At 36.0% G+C, this 18,961-nt stretch overlaps 1 protein-coding gene across 1 annotated transcript in view; it reads right to left on the minus strand.

The window, feature by feature from the left end:
* Positions 1–3,709: 3,709 nt before the first annotated feature.
* The window catches only part of LOC146133049 (voltage-dependent calcium channel type A subunit alpha-1-like), a 75,304-nt gene continuing 60,052 nt past the window's right edge, over positions 3,710–18,961 (minus strand). The window contains exons 36-47 of the mRNA XM_083397456.1: positions 16,395–16,511; positions 16,147–16,304; positions 15,817–15,961; positions 14,716–14,838; positions 14,397–14,498; positions 10,741–10,877; positions 10,422–10,522; positions 9,868–10,106; positions 9,175–9,297; positions 7,949–8,341; positions 7,610–7,739; positions 3,710–5,013 (exon numbers count right to left, since the gene is read on the minus strand). Of these exons, the coding sequence (XP_083253582.1) occupies positions 3,722–5,013; positions 7,610–7,739; positions 7,949–8,341; positions 9,175–9,297; positions 9,868–10,106; positions 10,422–10,522; positions 10,741–10,877; positions 14,397–14,498; positions 14,716–14,838; positions 15,817–15,961; positions 16,147–16,304; positions 16,395–16,511 (3,060 nt within the window). The 3' untranslated portion in view covers positions 3,710–3,721. The remainder of the gene's footprint in view (positions 5,014–7,609; positions 7,740–7,948; positions 8,342–9,174; positions 9,298–9,867; positions 10,107–10,421; positions 10,523–10,740; positions 10,878–14,396; positions 14,499–14,715; positions 14,839–15,816; positions 15,962–16,146; positions 16,305–16,394; positions 16,512–18,961) is intronic.

The raw sequence follows: 18,961 nt of genomic DNA on the forward strand, positions 1-18,961 counted from the left end.
ATAATAAATTACAAAGCCATAAAGGTCGAGTATATCGGAATCATCAATTGATTAAGACGTTCGATCATCTCCAGTTGATGTTTTAGTCAAGCTGGTATCGAAACCTCTTAATCAAGATGATGTCGATCTACTCGACCTTTTTGGCTTTGCAATTAATTATGAATATTATTATTTTATCAATATTTTTCAGGGAGTCGAAATGGAAACGAACCGGAACTTTATGAACCGGTTTTGGGTCAATTTTTTCCGAACCGTAACCGAACCGGAACTGGAGCGAATAATTTGAAAGAACATGAACCTTAACCGAACCCCAATACAAAAGCGGTTCACTCCAGCATGACGTTACAACTTGTATTTACAACCTGTGCATTTGTTTTTTTAATACGTAACGTAACTTAGATAAAATGTTATACATTCGGCCAACCGCCTCTTTGATAAACTAGACACGAGCCCATTTGAAATATTTTTTGACTATTTTTACCTTAAGTGCGAACATTTTATGATATTTGTACATCGCTTTTGTTCATGTTTTGATGCTGTCTTTTGAACTATAGATTAGCGCTTCTTTACCTCTGCGACGTGAAAGGTTGACAAGTGTGTCGCGGACAAACGGAAAATGTATTCAAAAATATTGTTCGTTTATTTTCCAACATTTTATTATTTTGGAAATGTAATAAAACCTTGCAAGAAATTAAAAAAAAATGCCGGTATACCAAAAAATCGCGCTTGCTTCGCACGCCAGGTGCGCCCGGACTTAAAAAGGTAAACAAACACTGATCTACGGCGTGTGGACTCGAATTTTAAACAAAACAAATGCTACTTTTCGCGCTTTACGCCAACACTTTACTGTATCCTTAAATGTAATCAAACACGTCTTTTAGTGCAAAAAAATATCCGAGGCCCGCCTGATTCACAGTTGTTCTAACATTTTAGTAACAAAATTTTTAGTTAACATTTTGTCCGCACAGACTTTTCTGAGTTCGGTTTTGGCCCTCGACTAGAAAAAGTTTGCCGACCCCTGTAATCTAAAATCTCAGCGCACCAATTTCGCCGAGGTTTTTTAGAGGTACCGGTAGTAGAATGAAAATTATAGGGCGATGACTGAAGTGTTTTACATGTTTCTTACTATTACGCCACAATGCGCTATGTGTGCTTTCTGCCATTTACTACCACATCATATGATCATCCACTGTTTTTATTAAAGTATCATTGAGCTTAAATTTATTACTAATAATTTAGTTCTAATACAGGGAATCAAAAGCTTACAATTGTCAAGAGGACCAAGGTTTCAACCAATTACTTGTCGATAACCTTCGCCTAATCATTAGGTGTCCGTCAAATGCTGTTGGGCAAGCAACTAACGTGTAATGACAGGTACAGACACTCCCTTAAAGCAGGGTTTCCCAAACTTTTTCGGACCAAGGACCACTATTTCTGAACCTGTTATTTCGCGGACCGCAATACAAAGCAAAACATAACACAAAAAACTGACAGCATCAATGGGACGGATGGGATAGATTCTTTCTGCATAAATCATCAATTCGTTATTTGTGTTTGTGAAACGCAAACTGGTAAGTCAGAGTCCACGGAAAGTCTGGACCTGTGTTTTTCGAATGACGATAAGCATATATTATTACGAGGAATACGAGAATTTTTCGTAAACAACTTTATGACTACAACGAAGGCGCAACAAGTAAGATTTACGATCTGGATAGCAAAAGCTTACGAAATCATTGTAAATAACTGCGGCAATTATCTGTGAAAGGTTACGTACTGTACAACGTATATGTGTGACTTTTTAATTTCTTGTCATATCGCCACGGACCTGTGCAGTCGTGGCGGTAATTCTCGAGTAACAGAAACGCATCAATGCTAGTAATTACTTTGTATTCTTTGCAGCATGTTATTTAATTGCCTATAACATATCACATTTGTAATAAAGTATAACTAAAACACAACATTGTTTTCTTTGCAGTCACTATATGGGCAAAAAATAAGTTTTGGTAACATCTTGGCGTACCGTATCTATCATGTTTTATGTCGTGGCTTAGTTTTTCGTTTAGTTGGGCCTACCACATGTCCTCTTTTAGGAGGATTTGTCCTCTTTTCTCAAGAAAAGTGAATGGTCAAAGTATCCTCTTTTTTCGCATTTCGAGTTAGTTGCTTATACTTTCAACTATAGACCTTTAGGCGAGACACTTGGAATTTTCAAAAGGGGGCACTTGGAATTTTCAAAATGCGATTATTTTTATTGTTCATAAGTGTAATATTCAGGTTAATTTATGTGTAGGTAAAGGCGGGGCAAAACGGACCCCTTATTCCCTCTTAACCTGGGCAAAATACGGCCCGAGGGGCGGTCTGTCCCGCCAAGCAATTTAATCCGGCCCGCAATTAATTTTTCTTAAAATAAAACCCAGAGTGACTTTCTACGTGCTTGGTTGTAACATATATATACACCCTTTCCAAGGTCGGATCTATGTCCTGTTAACTCAATTTTTAGCCTGTTCAAAGACTAAAATGGGAATTGTTCTCGCTTTTCGCGCGAATTTCGTTCGTCTTTCTTTGTAGTTCCACGCGTTTTTTGGCATCTTTACAGCCTAAAGTCGCCCTCTGGACTGTGACACTCTTTGAAACAAAACTTTGTCAAACTTAGCCCAATGTTTGTAAATGTTATTTTGCGCTTTAATAAATATAAACGAAAATTAGTATAACTGCCGATTCCAACCTCTAAAACAGTGGTTTCTTAAAGGGAGCCAAGTGGCAGGTATAAAATTAATACCTACCTATATATATACATCGTAACGCCTGACAGACGAACCACCAACCATTTATATTGGAAACATTGGTCCCACTAAAATGTTATTTTTTTAAAGATTTCGAACGCCAATTGTTGCCTGGAGCCCATACGGTTATTATTTTCAAGGATATTTAAATAATAAACAAACACGTTTGAATTACCGACAATTAAATTAATGTTTTCAGAAGCCTTCAAAGTAGCCAACTTAACGTTTTAATTAACTTGTAAATAAATAGAAATAGTGGAAATTGGTTTGCTAGCAATTTATTCTCCACACGAGTTAAATACCATGCTAGTTTTATAGTTTAAGAATTCATTTGAACAAAAAATTGGAACGCAGAAGTGTTTCTGCAAGATTTTGTTACAGTTTAGCGAGCTCCCGACGATAAATTTTGCGACACTCGTTACTCAGAAAAGCAAAAAAGGATAGAATTTTTCGTTTGAAACTCGTCACCTCGTTATGTATCGAAAACTGTTAAATAATTTCAGGTTAAGTTCAGGTGATATTTTGCCGCAAACAATATGTTATTAAAACTGAAAAACTCAGTAAGATAAGATTGTAAACATGTGTTGTTTTGAGGGCTTTTTTTTATACGGCGTAGAAGATATATACAAACGATATTTAATAGTTGGCTGTTTGATTTTACGCGTTACAGCTTTAGAGTATTGCTCTCCCACCTGTTGATTATAGAAAGTTTCTTCAAGTATACACTTGATTTACGGAAAGAAATGTACAGTTAACTACTCATGTCTTCTTAAAAAGCGAAACTAAAAAAGCAATTTTAAGGGAATATTTATGAATTTGTACCTTGTAAGAAAGAGGATGTTTAGGACAGCTTTTGCTGTACCAAAGAGCACAAAACATGATACAAATTTAAAATATTAGGTTATATATGCACCAATATTTATATTCTTTAAATGACATCAAGCAATTCGATAAAACTTCGTTCTGTCAACTGATGAAGTAGTTGAATCTAAGTTTTTCCATGATGAATACTGTACTTCAGGATTTGTGTGTGTGTTGAGCTGTTTTCTTGCTGGATCAAGTTCCGACGAAGACGATCGTGGCCCGGGTGATTCAATATGTGATCGATGGAAGTTATCAAATGACACATCGAAATTCGAACGCGAAATTTCACCTCGCAACAAGAATTGATTCTCATTATTACGCAGGATACCTCCCTCAATTTCTTCAGATAATTCATCTTCATCTTCAAAGTAGTTTCTACCAAATAAGGGTCTTCCATCAGAATTTTTTCTTGCGTTTTTTGAACATATTGTTTTTGTATTCTTTAATTGAAGCTGTAAGTTCGATTTATTGCGTTCACTTAATGGAATCGTTTCCTCCGGAATATCCTCGTCGGTAGTTGATTCCTCGTTTGGTTTGCGCCATATCATCTCACATGGCAATTCGTCATCATGAAAGCCTTCCGTTGAATGTAAGAATTGTCTATCTATTTGATAATTTTTGGTCTTTGCAACAATATCCAAGCGGGGCAGAGCTCTCCTGGAGTTTCGTGGGCTTGGAGAAGAGCACCGTCGACCGGGCCCAGCGTTGTTATTTTCATGCGTAAACCATTGACATTGTTCGGATCGAGATCTTTGTCTGGATTTACGGCAAACTTCTGAACGTGAATAGCCAGAAGGCATATCACAACGCCATTCTTGTTGAAAATTCCTATGTGAATTGACTTTATCCCTAAAATCATCGCCAAGTCGCGTTTGGAACGACGAGTAGTGTGATTGCTGCTCTTGGTGGCTCAACCCAACAAAAACTGAAGCAGATGTTGGAAGTTGTGTGACATTAGATGGTCGGTCAGGTGTCTGTGGAAGGAAACGTTTCCGAGGTCCCAGTGGGGAGAAACGCATTGGTTTTGTGTTTTGACAACCTTTGTGTTGGCGTCGTTTGTCACGATGTCTACCGTCGATGACCTCCTCTCCTCTTCGATCACGCAGCACCAAGGCATTGGTCGACATGGAACGTGCTCCGTAATCCCTTGAAAACTGTTGAGATACGGCGGGCTCTTTTTGATCAATATCAACTGCACTCTCGAATTCAGCACTAAAAAATCTTCCTTGTGGATCGACTTGCTTTGGTGAAGTTGATGGACTTTGTATATAACCACTGAATGACTGGTTGTTGTAATCATCTTCTTCAGCAACACAAAATCGACAACTTTGTGTGTGTCGTAATTTATACGCTTCGTTGCTTGTGTCTGCAGGAAAGCGAAAGAAAATAATTTAGAGTCATTTTTTGATAAAAGCCTAATTAAAAATGCGCTTCATGATTACTACTAACAAAATAAATAACAACAAAAATGCCTTACCTCATGCCGTTAAAACGAGACCCACATCACATCAAACAAGTGACAAAAGTGTGCATGCTACAAACAAAGTAGTTTCGTGGTACGTTGCAAAGCGAAATTAAAATAATCATGATAACGTCTTGTTTGAATAGATAAGACTATCTTATTACATCCGAAACAAACATGATTTTCCCAAATAAATAAAACTACGTTAATTAATAATGAAAGAAATGATACTGACATAACACTGAAACAAAGGTCACACGGATCTTGATAATGTTGAATTTATTGCACAAATAATTAATTAAACAAATAAAAGTAATTTAAAAAGGCACGTTGATTGAATTCAAACACCGAGTGTCAATGTCATTGGCATGCAGCGAGACATGAATTTACTAAGAAGAGGGTAGACTTGTTCACTATTAATTCAAGCCAGACACAGCAGTAGCCTTTAAATTCAATAGAGCATTTAGTAGACAATTTAGCCCCAGTAGTGATGTTTCTGCATTTGTCGTTTTGTCCTTGTACTGGGCCGTTCGCACCAATTTACACTAATTTTCCAGCGCAGGTTATTTGGTATATGGAGTGTTAATCTTCTCAGGCGCGTTTTGATTATTGTCATTGCAACAATGAAATGGTGCAATATCTTGAATATGTTTTACTTTGCATTTAGCGTTTTCTGTATAAATTGGGGACAGCAGGTGTTGGTAAAAGGTTTGTTAAAATTTTCGCGACAATCACAGGGTATATATGAGTTAGAACGAATAAGTCCCGCTTTATTGTTTTGTAAGTTAAAGCCAGTTTTAACGGTAGATAATAAGCATTGCGGACCACCTGACGGCGTGAACTTAGAACATTCGATTTCTTCAAACACAGGAGGAAGTATGTCGGGCCAAATTTCAGAAGTATCACTTGCATTTTGCTGACACCACATGGATTTGCCATTAAGAAAAATCCCCGGCGTTGAGCGATTTGTATTTTCACGCACGCTATTAACAACAGTATTTGTTCTGCAGTGTGTGTCGTAATTCGTGGGACGTACAACAATATCCCAATCCTCATCGCTATCGTCGCTCACGTCACTGTTGAAAAGCGAATGTAGGCCGAAGGCGCAGATTGGTTGACTAAACGGGGGCGTCCGTGCTACGTAAAACAACCACGTCATGCAACATTAAGCTACATCTAAGGACTACACTTCATGCAACGTATATCGATCGAAAATACCAACTAAATATAAACTACTAACATCTATTTAAGAGTGATTTTAACCTTACTTTTAAATATCTGAAATACAAAAATAAAAGCAATCTACTAACTAATGGTTCTCAAGTTTTTTAGCCTAATAAAGTAGACAATCGACCTTACTGCATGGCAAAGCAATAGGTAATTACTTTAATATTATCAGTTTTCTAATAGTCAAAAACATTGCGGCACACTTGAGAATCTCTCGAGGCACACCAGTGTGCCGCGGCACATATTTTGAGAATCACTGCTCTATACCAATGGTCTCCAACCTATGGGTCGCGACTCCATGTGGGGTCACGAAAGGCCTTTTATGGCGTCGCAATCACTAACCAATTTCTGCAGTTTGAATGGTTTTAATGCGCTTAGGGTTTAAAGAGCGCAATTTGTATTTTAAAAACGTTAAAACAAATTAGAAATCGAGTTCCATGTGTTAAGTTTAATTATGTGTTAATTTATACTTCTAATTTGGTACACATGTGTAGCGAAAGTTCTCTGGAGCAGAATAATTAAACATTCGCGCGTGTTTCTTAGTTCAAACATTACTTACTGAAAAACAAACTGGAGTCTCATGTAAATGCTAATTTCATTTTATTTAAATTGGGTTTGGTTAATAAAATGGTTGGAGACCACTGCTCCATACAGTAGTGCAGTACTTTGAAAAACAAATATCTAACTCAATGTTTTCAAACCAAGATTTTACATAGCCACCGCGGCCACGTGATACAGGAGACACAAAAAAACTTTTCCAAAAGAGTGATGTATTATAGCCTTACATAGAATTGCAAGCTACAAACATATTAGTTATATTTTTAATCCTTAAATATTACGTTTCAGTCATTATTCTCAAAATTTGTAACATTTTGTTTCTGTAAATTAGTAAGTAACCGAAATATTGTACATCGTCATTTTGGCCCTATGTTCAAATCTTGGCTTGGAAGCACTGCTACAAAATAAAAAAAATCCATTTGCTTGACGCAAAGCCTTGATATGGTTGATTAACACGTTATCTCCATAGATAATTGATCAACAGAAACGCGATCAAAATTGGGTGGAATAGAAAAATCATTGTCTGTGAAATAAATTAATTATGATAGCACTTTTGAACAACTGCGCCTACATAGACCAGTAAACTAAGAAGGATACGTAAGAAAATATATCAGTTTTTCCAAAAAAAATATTTTTTTCTGCACAACGTTAAGCTATTACGAAACAAAAACTCAACAATTACACAAAATATAATGCTTTAGAAACAGTAACATACCATTATCAGAGAAAATCCGTCTAAGCTTTGGACTATGTGGACTGTTTGGTCGGGGTCCAGGATCCATTGGAAGGGCGGAATAAGAGCGTTTTATTCCGTTTTCCAGTGAAGTAAAACCATCGTACCTTCCCTGTAATTGATACAATTATGGCGTAATAAAACATAAACTCGACAATATATGTACACAAAGTAAGACACAAATCGTCGAATAGTTAATATAGGGAAATAGTAATGTCGGTACAATTTCATATACTTGTAAACAAAACGACAACCACCATTACAACAAACAAACAAACATCAAAACTGTAACAACGGACAGGAACGCGTTTCCACCGATACCTCCACCGACGAATCGTGAAGTCTTGGCATGGAAATAGCTCTTTCCCGGTTTTGACAAGACAAAGCTATGTCATCATGATATAGTTGCTCAGGCAAGTTGTCATTCTTGGCGCTATCGTGACGAGGAAAATCTTCACAGGGGGAACATGCAGTAACAGCAATATACGGTGATGAGTACTCCAACATTCTATTTTCGTCCATAGTCATTTTCACCAGGGCGGTTGTCTTATATAAATCTTTGTGTTCAGGCAAATCATAAACTGATGTACATGCACAGTTTGTGTCCTCACTATCGTACAGCAAATTGTCCGAACCCATATCGCACTGCAGCATTGTATCGGAGACACTGTCATGATTTGTAGCAAGTATGCCACTTTGGGGGTTATGAGAACTCTGAAGAATATTTTGAAAACATTTTAAAAAGACTATCACAGAACGGCATTTAAAAGATAAGTAGATGCACATCCATAAAAATTACAGGCTGAAATAGCCTATGCAGCCAAAATATAAAACGGAAAATATACAACAACAACAAGTTTATAAATTTAAGTTAACTAAGTAATCATATTAATTTAGAAAAATGCTGTACAACAAATTATGAGCACAACAATTATTAAGAATAAATCAAGCAAAACAATTAATGACAGAACTCTGTAGAATGTAGATCGTGGAACCATATTAAAACGTTTAATAAAATAAGTGTTTCCGTGTAAGAAAAATAGCGAAACATGAAACAAACATCAAACAGGTTGCTCAAATATTAAATAGATCAGTGGCAACACTTTCAGCATGTTCAACGATCAAATGACAGCCGGCGTACTGAATTTTGGCCACTGCAAAATCAAATATTTAGCAAAAAAATAACACAATCATTGCCGCTCTCAACTGTTTTGTGTCTCGTCGCGTAGATTGCGTGAAAGTTACTTGAATTTTTCCTGAACTTTGCAAATCTTTCTACGCTTTGGTAATAACAGGTTACGAGAAATTTAAAAAACATTCGAAGCTGAGCGCAAAACGTTTGTATTTGTGTATTTGGAAATGTCGTGTCCTTGGGATTGTGTCTTGTGTCCTGGTAACTGAAGCCAAACTTATACGAGAGTTGAAGTTATTACCCATTACAACCTATCGAGCGTTTTTCTTACCCTCGCTACACCCTGCTGTTATCACAGAAATTATTTCAACTGACACCCATGCAATCTATTGACAGCAACACAAACGTAGGTCACCTGATCATTTTTTGGAAATGTAAGGTGTCTTTCCCTTGATAATATAGGGCTGCGATACGGCGATGTCTCGCGTGATCCATAAGGTGAAGACGCATTTCCACTAATTGGCAAATTTACTCCGGCCTGTTATGAATGCACTTATGTCAAGATACGATATATTGTGAACAAATTACAGAACTGAAAACCTAAAATGCTATAACAGTGCTCCGCAACCGGTGTATCGCGAGACAATGGCAGGTGTGCCATGGGCCCGTGATGTTATCAAACTTTTTTACATATTTTTTTTCTTTTATTTTGGTCTAAAATTCAATAATAAATATCAGGAAGGCATTTTAGTTGTATGCAATAATTCTGAAAACTTACTTTCCTTATATTTAAGACTTTTTGTAATCTATCATACCTAAAATAACAAAAGGCTGTAATCTTACGAGGACGTTAGCGCATCCAAACTATACAACAATGCAATTTTTTAAGCATTAAAGGATAGACAACAATTTTCTAGTTTTCTGACATCAAAATTTTGCGCCAACGGCACATATAGCGTTAAATAATTTATTCGCACTGGGGGGGCCTAGATATTAGCCCATTTTTTATCGTCATGCAGGTATATATTTGTCTGTGATCCGCCGATTATTTTAAACCCTGCTCGTGTTTTGTAAGTAATAAAATGTTATGGCGTAAATGTCAACTTACGTTAGCAGATACGGTGGAAACAATAGAAGCAAGACTATGGTTTCTAGATGGTAGGTTTGAAGTTAGACCCAATGATCGATCCAAATTGCTGTTGCTAACACCGGGAACTGTCATGCGCTGAAACAAGGTCGGCCTAGGAGCCAACGTAGAAGCCTTGCCGTCACGTCTGCTTTTATATGCTCTCCAGTGCTCGAACATAAGCATAGCACCATATACTTTTCCGACAGTAATTTGGGACTCTAAAAATTGTGCACATATTACCCGGCGAAATAACCTTGAAGAAAGTTGCGGTGAATAATACACTTATACAAAGTAATAAGTTGGAAAAACTTATAAAGTAAAGTTCCTATTTTATTAATATAACATAATTTACCCTACAATCTTTGCAATCATGATTGTGAGTATCACTGTAAATACTGTCATACATATATTTATGCAATTAGCAGATTCACAACTTCATAGAAATAACTATACAACTGTTGATTGCAAAGATTGTAAGGTAAATTATGTTATAATAATAAATTATGAATTTTATTGAGGTAATTATAGCTTACCTTCTTCAGAAGGCAAAAGTAAATTCATTTTTTTCGCAGGTAAATTTGGCCATGCTAAATGAATTTCTTTTCGCAGTTCTTGATCCAACTTCCATTGATCTCTGGAAGGCAAGCGTAAAATTTATTACAACCCATATTTTTGTGGTTTGATGGTTAGCTGCTACAAATAATAGGGAAATGTGACTCGTGATATCAGAGTGTGCCTTGTGAGGTGTGATCTGCAAGCTATGTTTGGTGAACGAAACACCCCGTATATAATTTAAATATAATAGAACTGAGCTTAAAAATCATTCAAAAATGTTACTTGAAGCAGTTTTACCTGTAGGTTTTATCTGCGCCAGCGCCATCCTGTGGCAACATCTTTATTTTTAGTGAAGTTCGAATTAAGGCTAGAAGGGTTGTTGTAAAGTTGACCTTTTTGTCACCGTTGATGGGCATGTTCATCTGGATAAGACGCTGTTAAATACAAATACATTTCAGTGATTGAAGAAAATGGATTTAACGTTGGTAATTTCCTAACGCTTGCGCTTTTCCTGGTTCTAGTCCTGACTCCAACAACTATTAGTCTTTTGTGCCGTTAAGTGGCATAAAAACCAGGGCTGCGGAGTCGGTTAAAAATAACCCAAGTCCGACTCCCGAGTCCCGAGTCCGACTCCGGTCAAATGTACGATTTGTCGAGTCCCGGGTCCGGCCCGGACACTGCAGCCTGTATTTCACCAATTTACGTAACTAAAATAACGTGTATATTTAGCAATCCAATTATGGAGGGTCGTATAATTCATTCACTCACAATACATGGTTGGAAAAAATTCTGCCATATAATATTCCACCTTTACAATTTCCATTTGGCGGCCATATCAGTTTTAAATTCGGTACTGCGCATGCGCATGTCGGACTCGGGACTCCGGTAGTTTTACAAGGTCTTACTCGAGTCCCGGGTCCCGAGTCCGACCCCAGCAAAAACAAACCGACTCCTCGAGTCCCGAGTCCGACTTCGACTCCGCAGCCCTGATACAAACAGCGTAAAAAATGGGCAAAGCGCAAAAAGGTATATACATTGTTTTAAAAGATGTTATACACAAAGCAGTGAATATAATGCCAAAAAATACAGATTCGTGCAAACTATACATATTTAAGTTCCGTCGCTAGCCTGCTATCACATAGAAATGATGCAAGAGAAATATTTCAGGAAAGCGGGAAAACTTGTACTGTTTATCTAAGTTGGTAGAATTGTTCAATCTCCATAAACTTCTGCTAGATCTTGATAAACTCCGTCATATTATCGCGAAAAAACATACCCCGAATATGTCGAAAAAGTAGCAAATATAAAAAGTGGGTCTAAAGGATGAAAAAAATTTTAGCTTAAAATCTTTCAAATTACAAAATCATCAAACAAATTTTGCAGTTAACTATATACATAGGAGTAATTTTGTTGTAAAGCATAGGACAACATAAAAGCAGAATTAATACAAACCGTTAATAATGAATCAATGTATGTGAATAGATTTACTTTCCAAGACTATAATATATAAAACCTACTTGGCAAATATACATTGCTTACATTTAGACATTTGCATGACATTGCCTTCTTTGTTTGAAAATGCTTTTTCTGCATTTTGACACATTAAATGGGTACACTCAAAACAATGTTTTGATAAAGCACAAGTTGCTTGATTAGAACTCGTGTTAAACATCAAGAGTTAAAATATACAGAGGCTTGTTGTTGTACCAGCACTCTAAATAAGGCTGTAAATAGACAGTCAATACATGCCTAAAGCTAGGCTTGCCATTTTTTAGAAACGTAAATACGGGACGCATATTGAAAACTGCAAATAAACTAAATGTAGACCTAATACAAAACAATTAAAATGCAATAATTAAGTTAACGGGGTTGCGGTTGTTTTATATTTTGTCAGGGGGTATTTTTCAGGGCCCTATTTTTAATGGTGGTTTGTCTAAGTAATTTAAATTGTAACCGAAAGTAATGTTCTGGATTGTGAATAAAATGAGTCGGGTAAATACTTTCTACAATTTAAGTAGGATGCGACCCTCGTGAAAGCAGCAACAATATTAGGCCGTACATTGGCAAAGGCGCTGTGTCCATAACAAATTCGTATTCCCCGGACCAAATATTCTCAAGCATAAGTTAAACAAAATCTTCCATCAAGTTGGCCTCTTAAAACTTCCATCAAGCTGGCCTCTTAAAACTATAACATATTATTTTGTTGTAGGCTACTCTGCGTCATTTGCTTGAGCCGCGTGTTATTGCCGATGATTTAAAAAGGTAATTTACCATGTTACCAAAAAGTAATGTTACGGATAGCGTAATATCCTGGCTTGTGTTTAAAGTGGTAAACATTTTAATTTTTTGTAAATAAAACATTTTAATTTCTCTAAACGTTAATTGCTATACAGTAATATATATTGGTCGTCCCTTGACTATTTTATTTTGCTTATTGTGCCTGAAATGGGTTTACTAAATGATTCCCCACAAATGGAGTCACATCCTTCCTTAGCCTGTGTGGAAGCAGCATTTAATCGGATGGCGTGTTTGTAATATCGCATTTATTTGCGTGACTGTGAAACATGTAATTGTTCGTTTTCGCAAACTAAAATTTTACATTTTGTTGAAACAAAATTGCAAATAATGTGTACTTATTTGAAATAAAACGACTAAATACCCAACGGCTAAGCACGTCAGACATCTTTTACGTAACGAAAACCAGTGACATATATCGATAGGGAACCACTCACTAACGTAAAACCGTAAAAAAAGTTGTATAGCAGCCATTGTTCGCATTGCGTGATATTCAGCAAATACGTAATCCTGGTACCATACTGCGTCCAACGAAAGTAAAATCTCGATTGAAACTGCAGATTGGTTACGATTAAAACCGCCGCGTTAAATGCGATGTTTTGCGAACTGTGCCTAAATTTTGCGCGGTAACAGACATCAAATAGTTTAAGTCTTAAGTTGGAAACATTGAAACTTATTTGTATTAAGGCAATCAGTATGTTATGACTTCAATTTGATTTGTAATGCTGAAAACCCGCGACATTTATCGGTCCAGAATTACTAACAAACGTTAAACTTAAGTTGTTACAGCAATTGTTTAGACTTGCGTAATATTCAAGCAAATAACACCGGCACCAAACTGCGTCATACGTAAAAAAAATCCTTGAAAATTAAAATTGCTTAACGGTGACCGGTTTGGGACGGCGATAGCTTACCTTCCTCAAAACGATATCTCCCAGCACTCGCCGGATAATATACACTCACATTTTTTTACTCATCACAAACAAAAAAGGAACTAGCCCCAGCAACCTCACCCCCAGAAAAATATTTCTTAACACCCGCTGGAAAATAATTAATTTATGTTAAAAAAAATTTGCTTGGCAGTCTTACCAACCAAAAATGAATAGTAAAAAGTATTACTTAGTTTTAAGAAAGAATTGCTAAATGGCTAACTCAAGAGTTTTTACATTTTTTAATTTTTTTTTGTCATTCTCAAATGGAAAAATCCGGGACAAGTTGGTTAACCGGGCGGGACACCGGGACAAGGCCTTAAAACCGGGACTGTCCCGGCTAAACCGGGACGTATGGCAAGCCTACTAAAGCGGCTGCGAAACGGTTCAGGATCTAATTCCTACACCAAACGGCTTTATTTGAAACTAGATATAAGACAACAGTGAATTTATTTTTATAGCTCATTTACACAGTTTAATTGATAATTAATTTATAGCTTATTGTATGCTACTTGCAGTCTTCACATGTCCTAAACTACATTAAATGCTGATACCCTTTGTTGGATAATTGGACATTTTGGGACAGGTTTTATAGAAACAACTAATAAGTTCGTTAGAGGTTTGCTTTTTGTGTTTTCATAGTGGCGCACCCATACATATTCTGTTACACCCCACGATTCAACATGCACACTATAGTTGAAGATCACTGAATTAAAAACAATAACTTACCCTGTATGCTACCCTGTAGGGACAGTTCTTGCCGAAACCAAGTGGTGGCTCCATATGACGCAACATTGTAAACATCTCTGTGTATTTTATGTAGCCAGTTGCCTAGCAAAATAAAAAATTTAATCAACCTGATTTAGAATGTTGCTGCCTAATGCTAGTGAATAAATCTTCATTATGAACATCAACGAATTTTCAGTTTTTTGTTTTACAGTAACATTTAAATTTGTTAGCCTAATTTTAAAATTTCCGACGATTAAGTTATGTGTTTCGGTGTTTATGAATATTTTGGTCATACAATTATATTTTTATTAGCACGTACTTGAGGATCGTATTCGGCCCATACTCGTATATACTCATCCAAATGATGAGGTCCCAATATTGAAGAATCCCGTGTAAGGTACTCGAAGTTGTCCATTATGACAGCAACAAAAAGATTTAACATCTAAAAGAGTATTAGTATATTGACGTTGGTCATGGTTATCCTACTTGGATGATCTATTCTAGCGGCTAGCATAGTAGAACATAAGTTTAGAGCACCTTTTAAGGTAAAAACTGTTGGAAAATTTAAACTATTAGTTTTTTTTTTGTATTCTTGACATAGTTCACAACTATTTATAGTCCAAAACCATATTGTTGTTTAAAAAGATTTAGAATTTAATTCATTACTAAATTCATTATTTTTAAAATATGGAGTAATTAGAGTATAGCATTGCGCTTCACATTGTTAACCAAAAACACCTTTTACTTATTTGTGCAACAAAATTTATGCAGACTTGACAAAAGTTGCCGAAAAACATGGTTTGTCAACTTCACAAATAGAGCCAGCACTTTTTGACATTATCGTGGACCGGCAGTTGAAAAACATTTTTTTAGTCCAGCGCTCTGCAAACTTTTTCACTTGCAGCACACCCAGAGAACTAAAATAATTTAGCTGCACACCTACCAATTATATGTCGATCGACTCCCGATCAACATCGGTAAATCCCCAATGCAGCCAAGAGCAAAGGAGCGATTTATGATTAACCAAAAAATTATTGACATATTACTTTCCATTACCTATCATTTGCGGTTATACAGTCTTCCTAAAAAATCTTAAACCGTTCAAAGTGTTTAAATGATGGCTTTTATAATAGCATACTCTAAAGATAAAACCTGACTGACAACTGTGCTTGTGTTTTATTTACTTTTCGGAAGAGCAACCAAGATTAATTAAAATAATACATTACAATAATGTTTCATGGGTTTCGAGCGTATGGATAACTCAGATTTGCTATAATTTGCAATTTGATTGAAAGTTTAAAAACAAGTGTTCTATACTTAAATAGTGTTCTAAATAGAAAAAAAAATTGAAATTTGACTTCCGAACGTAACAAAGAATACATAGTCCATCCTAATGGTTTTTAAAAAAGAACTGACGTACCAGAAAAGAACAAAAGAAAATGAAGCTTGTAAAGTAGATGTACGATATAACCGATCCACAACCCTTCTCAATACCAGAGGCTGGATCGCAATCAGCAGACACGCAAGCCAACATTATGCTCTGCCAAGCTTCCCCCGTGGCTGACCTGCAGTTAAGTAAAGAAAGTATTTACTAATACTTGGGATGTGCAAATAAACTAAAGGTAATTGAACGGATTATAAGTAATAGTAACGTGTTTTTTTGAGTTCTTTAGTGAAAAAATTAAGGATTTTCATAATAGTGTTTATCAGTGTTACAAATAAAGTTTCGATATAAAGTTTTCTAATGTACCTAAATAGCAACATTGAAGCTTGTATAATGTGTCTAAAGTTGTTATGGTGGTTAATCTGGCTCTCGGGATCCAGCTTAATGTTACCAAACAACTGCATCCCAATAATGGCGTAAATGAAGAACAGCATCACTATCAACAAACACACGTAGGGTAGAGCCTGTTGGCGAAAACAAAACGAAAGTGAATATTAGCTCGTACCAAGCTAAGTAATTTTCACACACAAAACCTTTCAGATAGCGATTGTTACCTTTATAGACTGAACGAAGGTCCACAGGAGAATGCGAATAGTTTCACCCTGGCGAAGCAGCTTGATGAGACGTGCGGCTCGAAAAAGCCGAAGAAAGCTGAGGTTGATGAAGCCGGACTGAGACAAAAAGCAAGTTTCAAATGTATAATATTAAACAACAAAAGTATTACACTTAAATCGATCTATTTAACTTAAAATATAGAAAATTTGCCTATTTTACAGAGTTTTTTAATAAACATTTTATAGACACCCATAAAGGAAAAACGGCGAACTTTGAAAGGATGTGAAACTTGCACTGGTATTTCAAATTTCTCATTAAACATTTCTGTTCTGGCTACGCCTGAGGCAATTAAATGAATCTGCAGTTAAAAGTTTTTAAATAAAATAACCTAAAAGGCATGTAAAACTTCACTGCAATTGTGAATAGTTGTTGACACTTTGACTAAAAACTGTGACGCTTTTTCTTTTACCCTAAAATCTTTTAAATTTATAGTGCCGTCTTTATAAATTAGCATGATGAAATATGACACGATTGATGAATTATGAGTGTTTTATACTTACAACATCATGCTGTTGCCACAAGACACAACATTTCCAGATCAATTGATGGTAACACACATGAGTCGTGGATCATATTCAACGTAAGATGATTGTGTACAATATGAAAAAAGTAGAAAATGAACGTTCATACGAGTACAGGCTAATAGTAATAGTTAAATGGATAGCATTGGTAAAATTGCAGAATCGTAGACAGAAAATCAATCACGAGGGATTGGTGGACTCTCGCACAGCAAAGACACAACGTAAATCCACAAAGCTTGACGTGGGGTATAAATGTTTTTAAAAATGTTTAGTGACTTTATTATGGCAGTTTTATCAATCTTAGCGCAACAGTTGTTATCATTTCATGACATTTAGGCTACTTACGTTTTTAACCCGCGATTTTTAAAGACTGTTGTTATGGTTGACGCAATATTGTTGAAGATACATATTAGAAACATATTTGTAAAGGGGCCAGTTAATAACTTGTATGTCCTAAATTACGGTTTTAATCAATTGACAAATACAAATAACAGAGTTATATATGTAAGCCAGTGCATTGGGCACCATGACAAGTTTTATACTTAGACATACAGTACGCTTGTTAAAAAATTAATTTAATTAGCATCTTGCTATCCGATCGTAGATATAATAATTTCTACCGGGGTAATATTGTTTATATCCTAGTGAATTTTGTTTTAACCTCGTCGAATTAGAACCACTTCCACACAATTGAAAAATAACGAAAGATAAAACAAAAAATTCTTAACCAAACTTTAATAAAGACAGTATCCTGAAAAACCAATTAAAAATTACAACCGCTTTTAACAATTTAAGTGCGACCAAACAAGCCAGTGAAATAAAACTTCCTCAGGAACAGACAATAAATAAGACCTGTGCGCAATAATGTCCGCTGCGGAATGACCCATTGTAACATAGTACTTATGAACAACAACTATCTAACTTATTCAACAGATATAGAATGTACACATAGCACAACGAGGCCAAAAATGAAAACAAGCAGCGCAATCCATACCAAATACCTATAGGTAAAAAAATATATCAAAGCCAAATTTATGTTTGTCCAGTGGTGTAGCCAGCCGAAAATTTTTTGGGGGGAGGGGGGCAAAAAGTTGAACTTTTATGTTTAGCTTTTGTCATTGTATTAACTGCCGTAGCGAACACAAATAACAATGTTACCAAACCGTTTTGAGCAGCAACTGACTGAGTGTTAACGAAATATTGAAAAACATTCAAAGAGCAAAACCTGTCTAAAAGTAGTAAAACTACATTAATGTATAGCAAACGTAATAATAACTACATCGTTTATGATGTAACAGTGCATGACAATTGAAGGTGTGGCATGCCTGTGATCGACTGTTGTGGTACTGCTCATAAATGCTTTAAAAACAAATTATGAAAAGTAAAATATTTATAATTTTTTTTTTGGGGGGGGGGGGGGGGAGAGGGGGGCATGGCCCCTCAGGGCCCCACTGGCTACGCCTTTGTGTTTACCTAATAGCCTGTGAAATTACCTTTGAGCGTTTAAATTTTTGTGTATGTGAATTTTTTTTTCAGATACGAAGAAGCATGCTCTTGAACGAAGTGGTTTGCAATTATACAACAGGTTACGTTAAGCGCGCAAAGAAAAAAAAATCTATTTATTGCGTTTTTAAAAAAGATTAGACGCATTTGAAACATAAAAGTATTAGCACTATTTTTTCCACAACCCAACCGAATGGCTTTACTGAAATCATGTAAAAGTTAGCACGAAGTGCAAAAAATCCTACGCGTTCACGATAAATTACCTTTGCAAGACTTATAGATTCGCAGTCGAAAATGCGTTAACTATATAAATAGTTGGGTAGACGTTGTGTTATATAGGGCGTCTGAATCCACACAGCGGCAGCCGTGGCAAGTTGATATAATTATATAAGGTGCAATATTACACGGCGCCTTGTTGGCCGAAACACTGCCATATTACAATGTAAAACATAATTTCAAATTTTTTTCAATTACATGCAGTT

Source organism: Ascidiella aspersa, chromosome 9 (genome assembly GCF_963924565.1).
Source record: "Ascidiella aspersa chromosome 9, kaAscAspe10.2, whole genome shotgun sequence".
Classification (NCBI taxonomy): Eukaryota; Metazoa; Chordata; class Ascidiacea; order Phlebobranchia; family Ascidiidae; genus Ascidiella; species Ascidiella aspersa.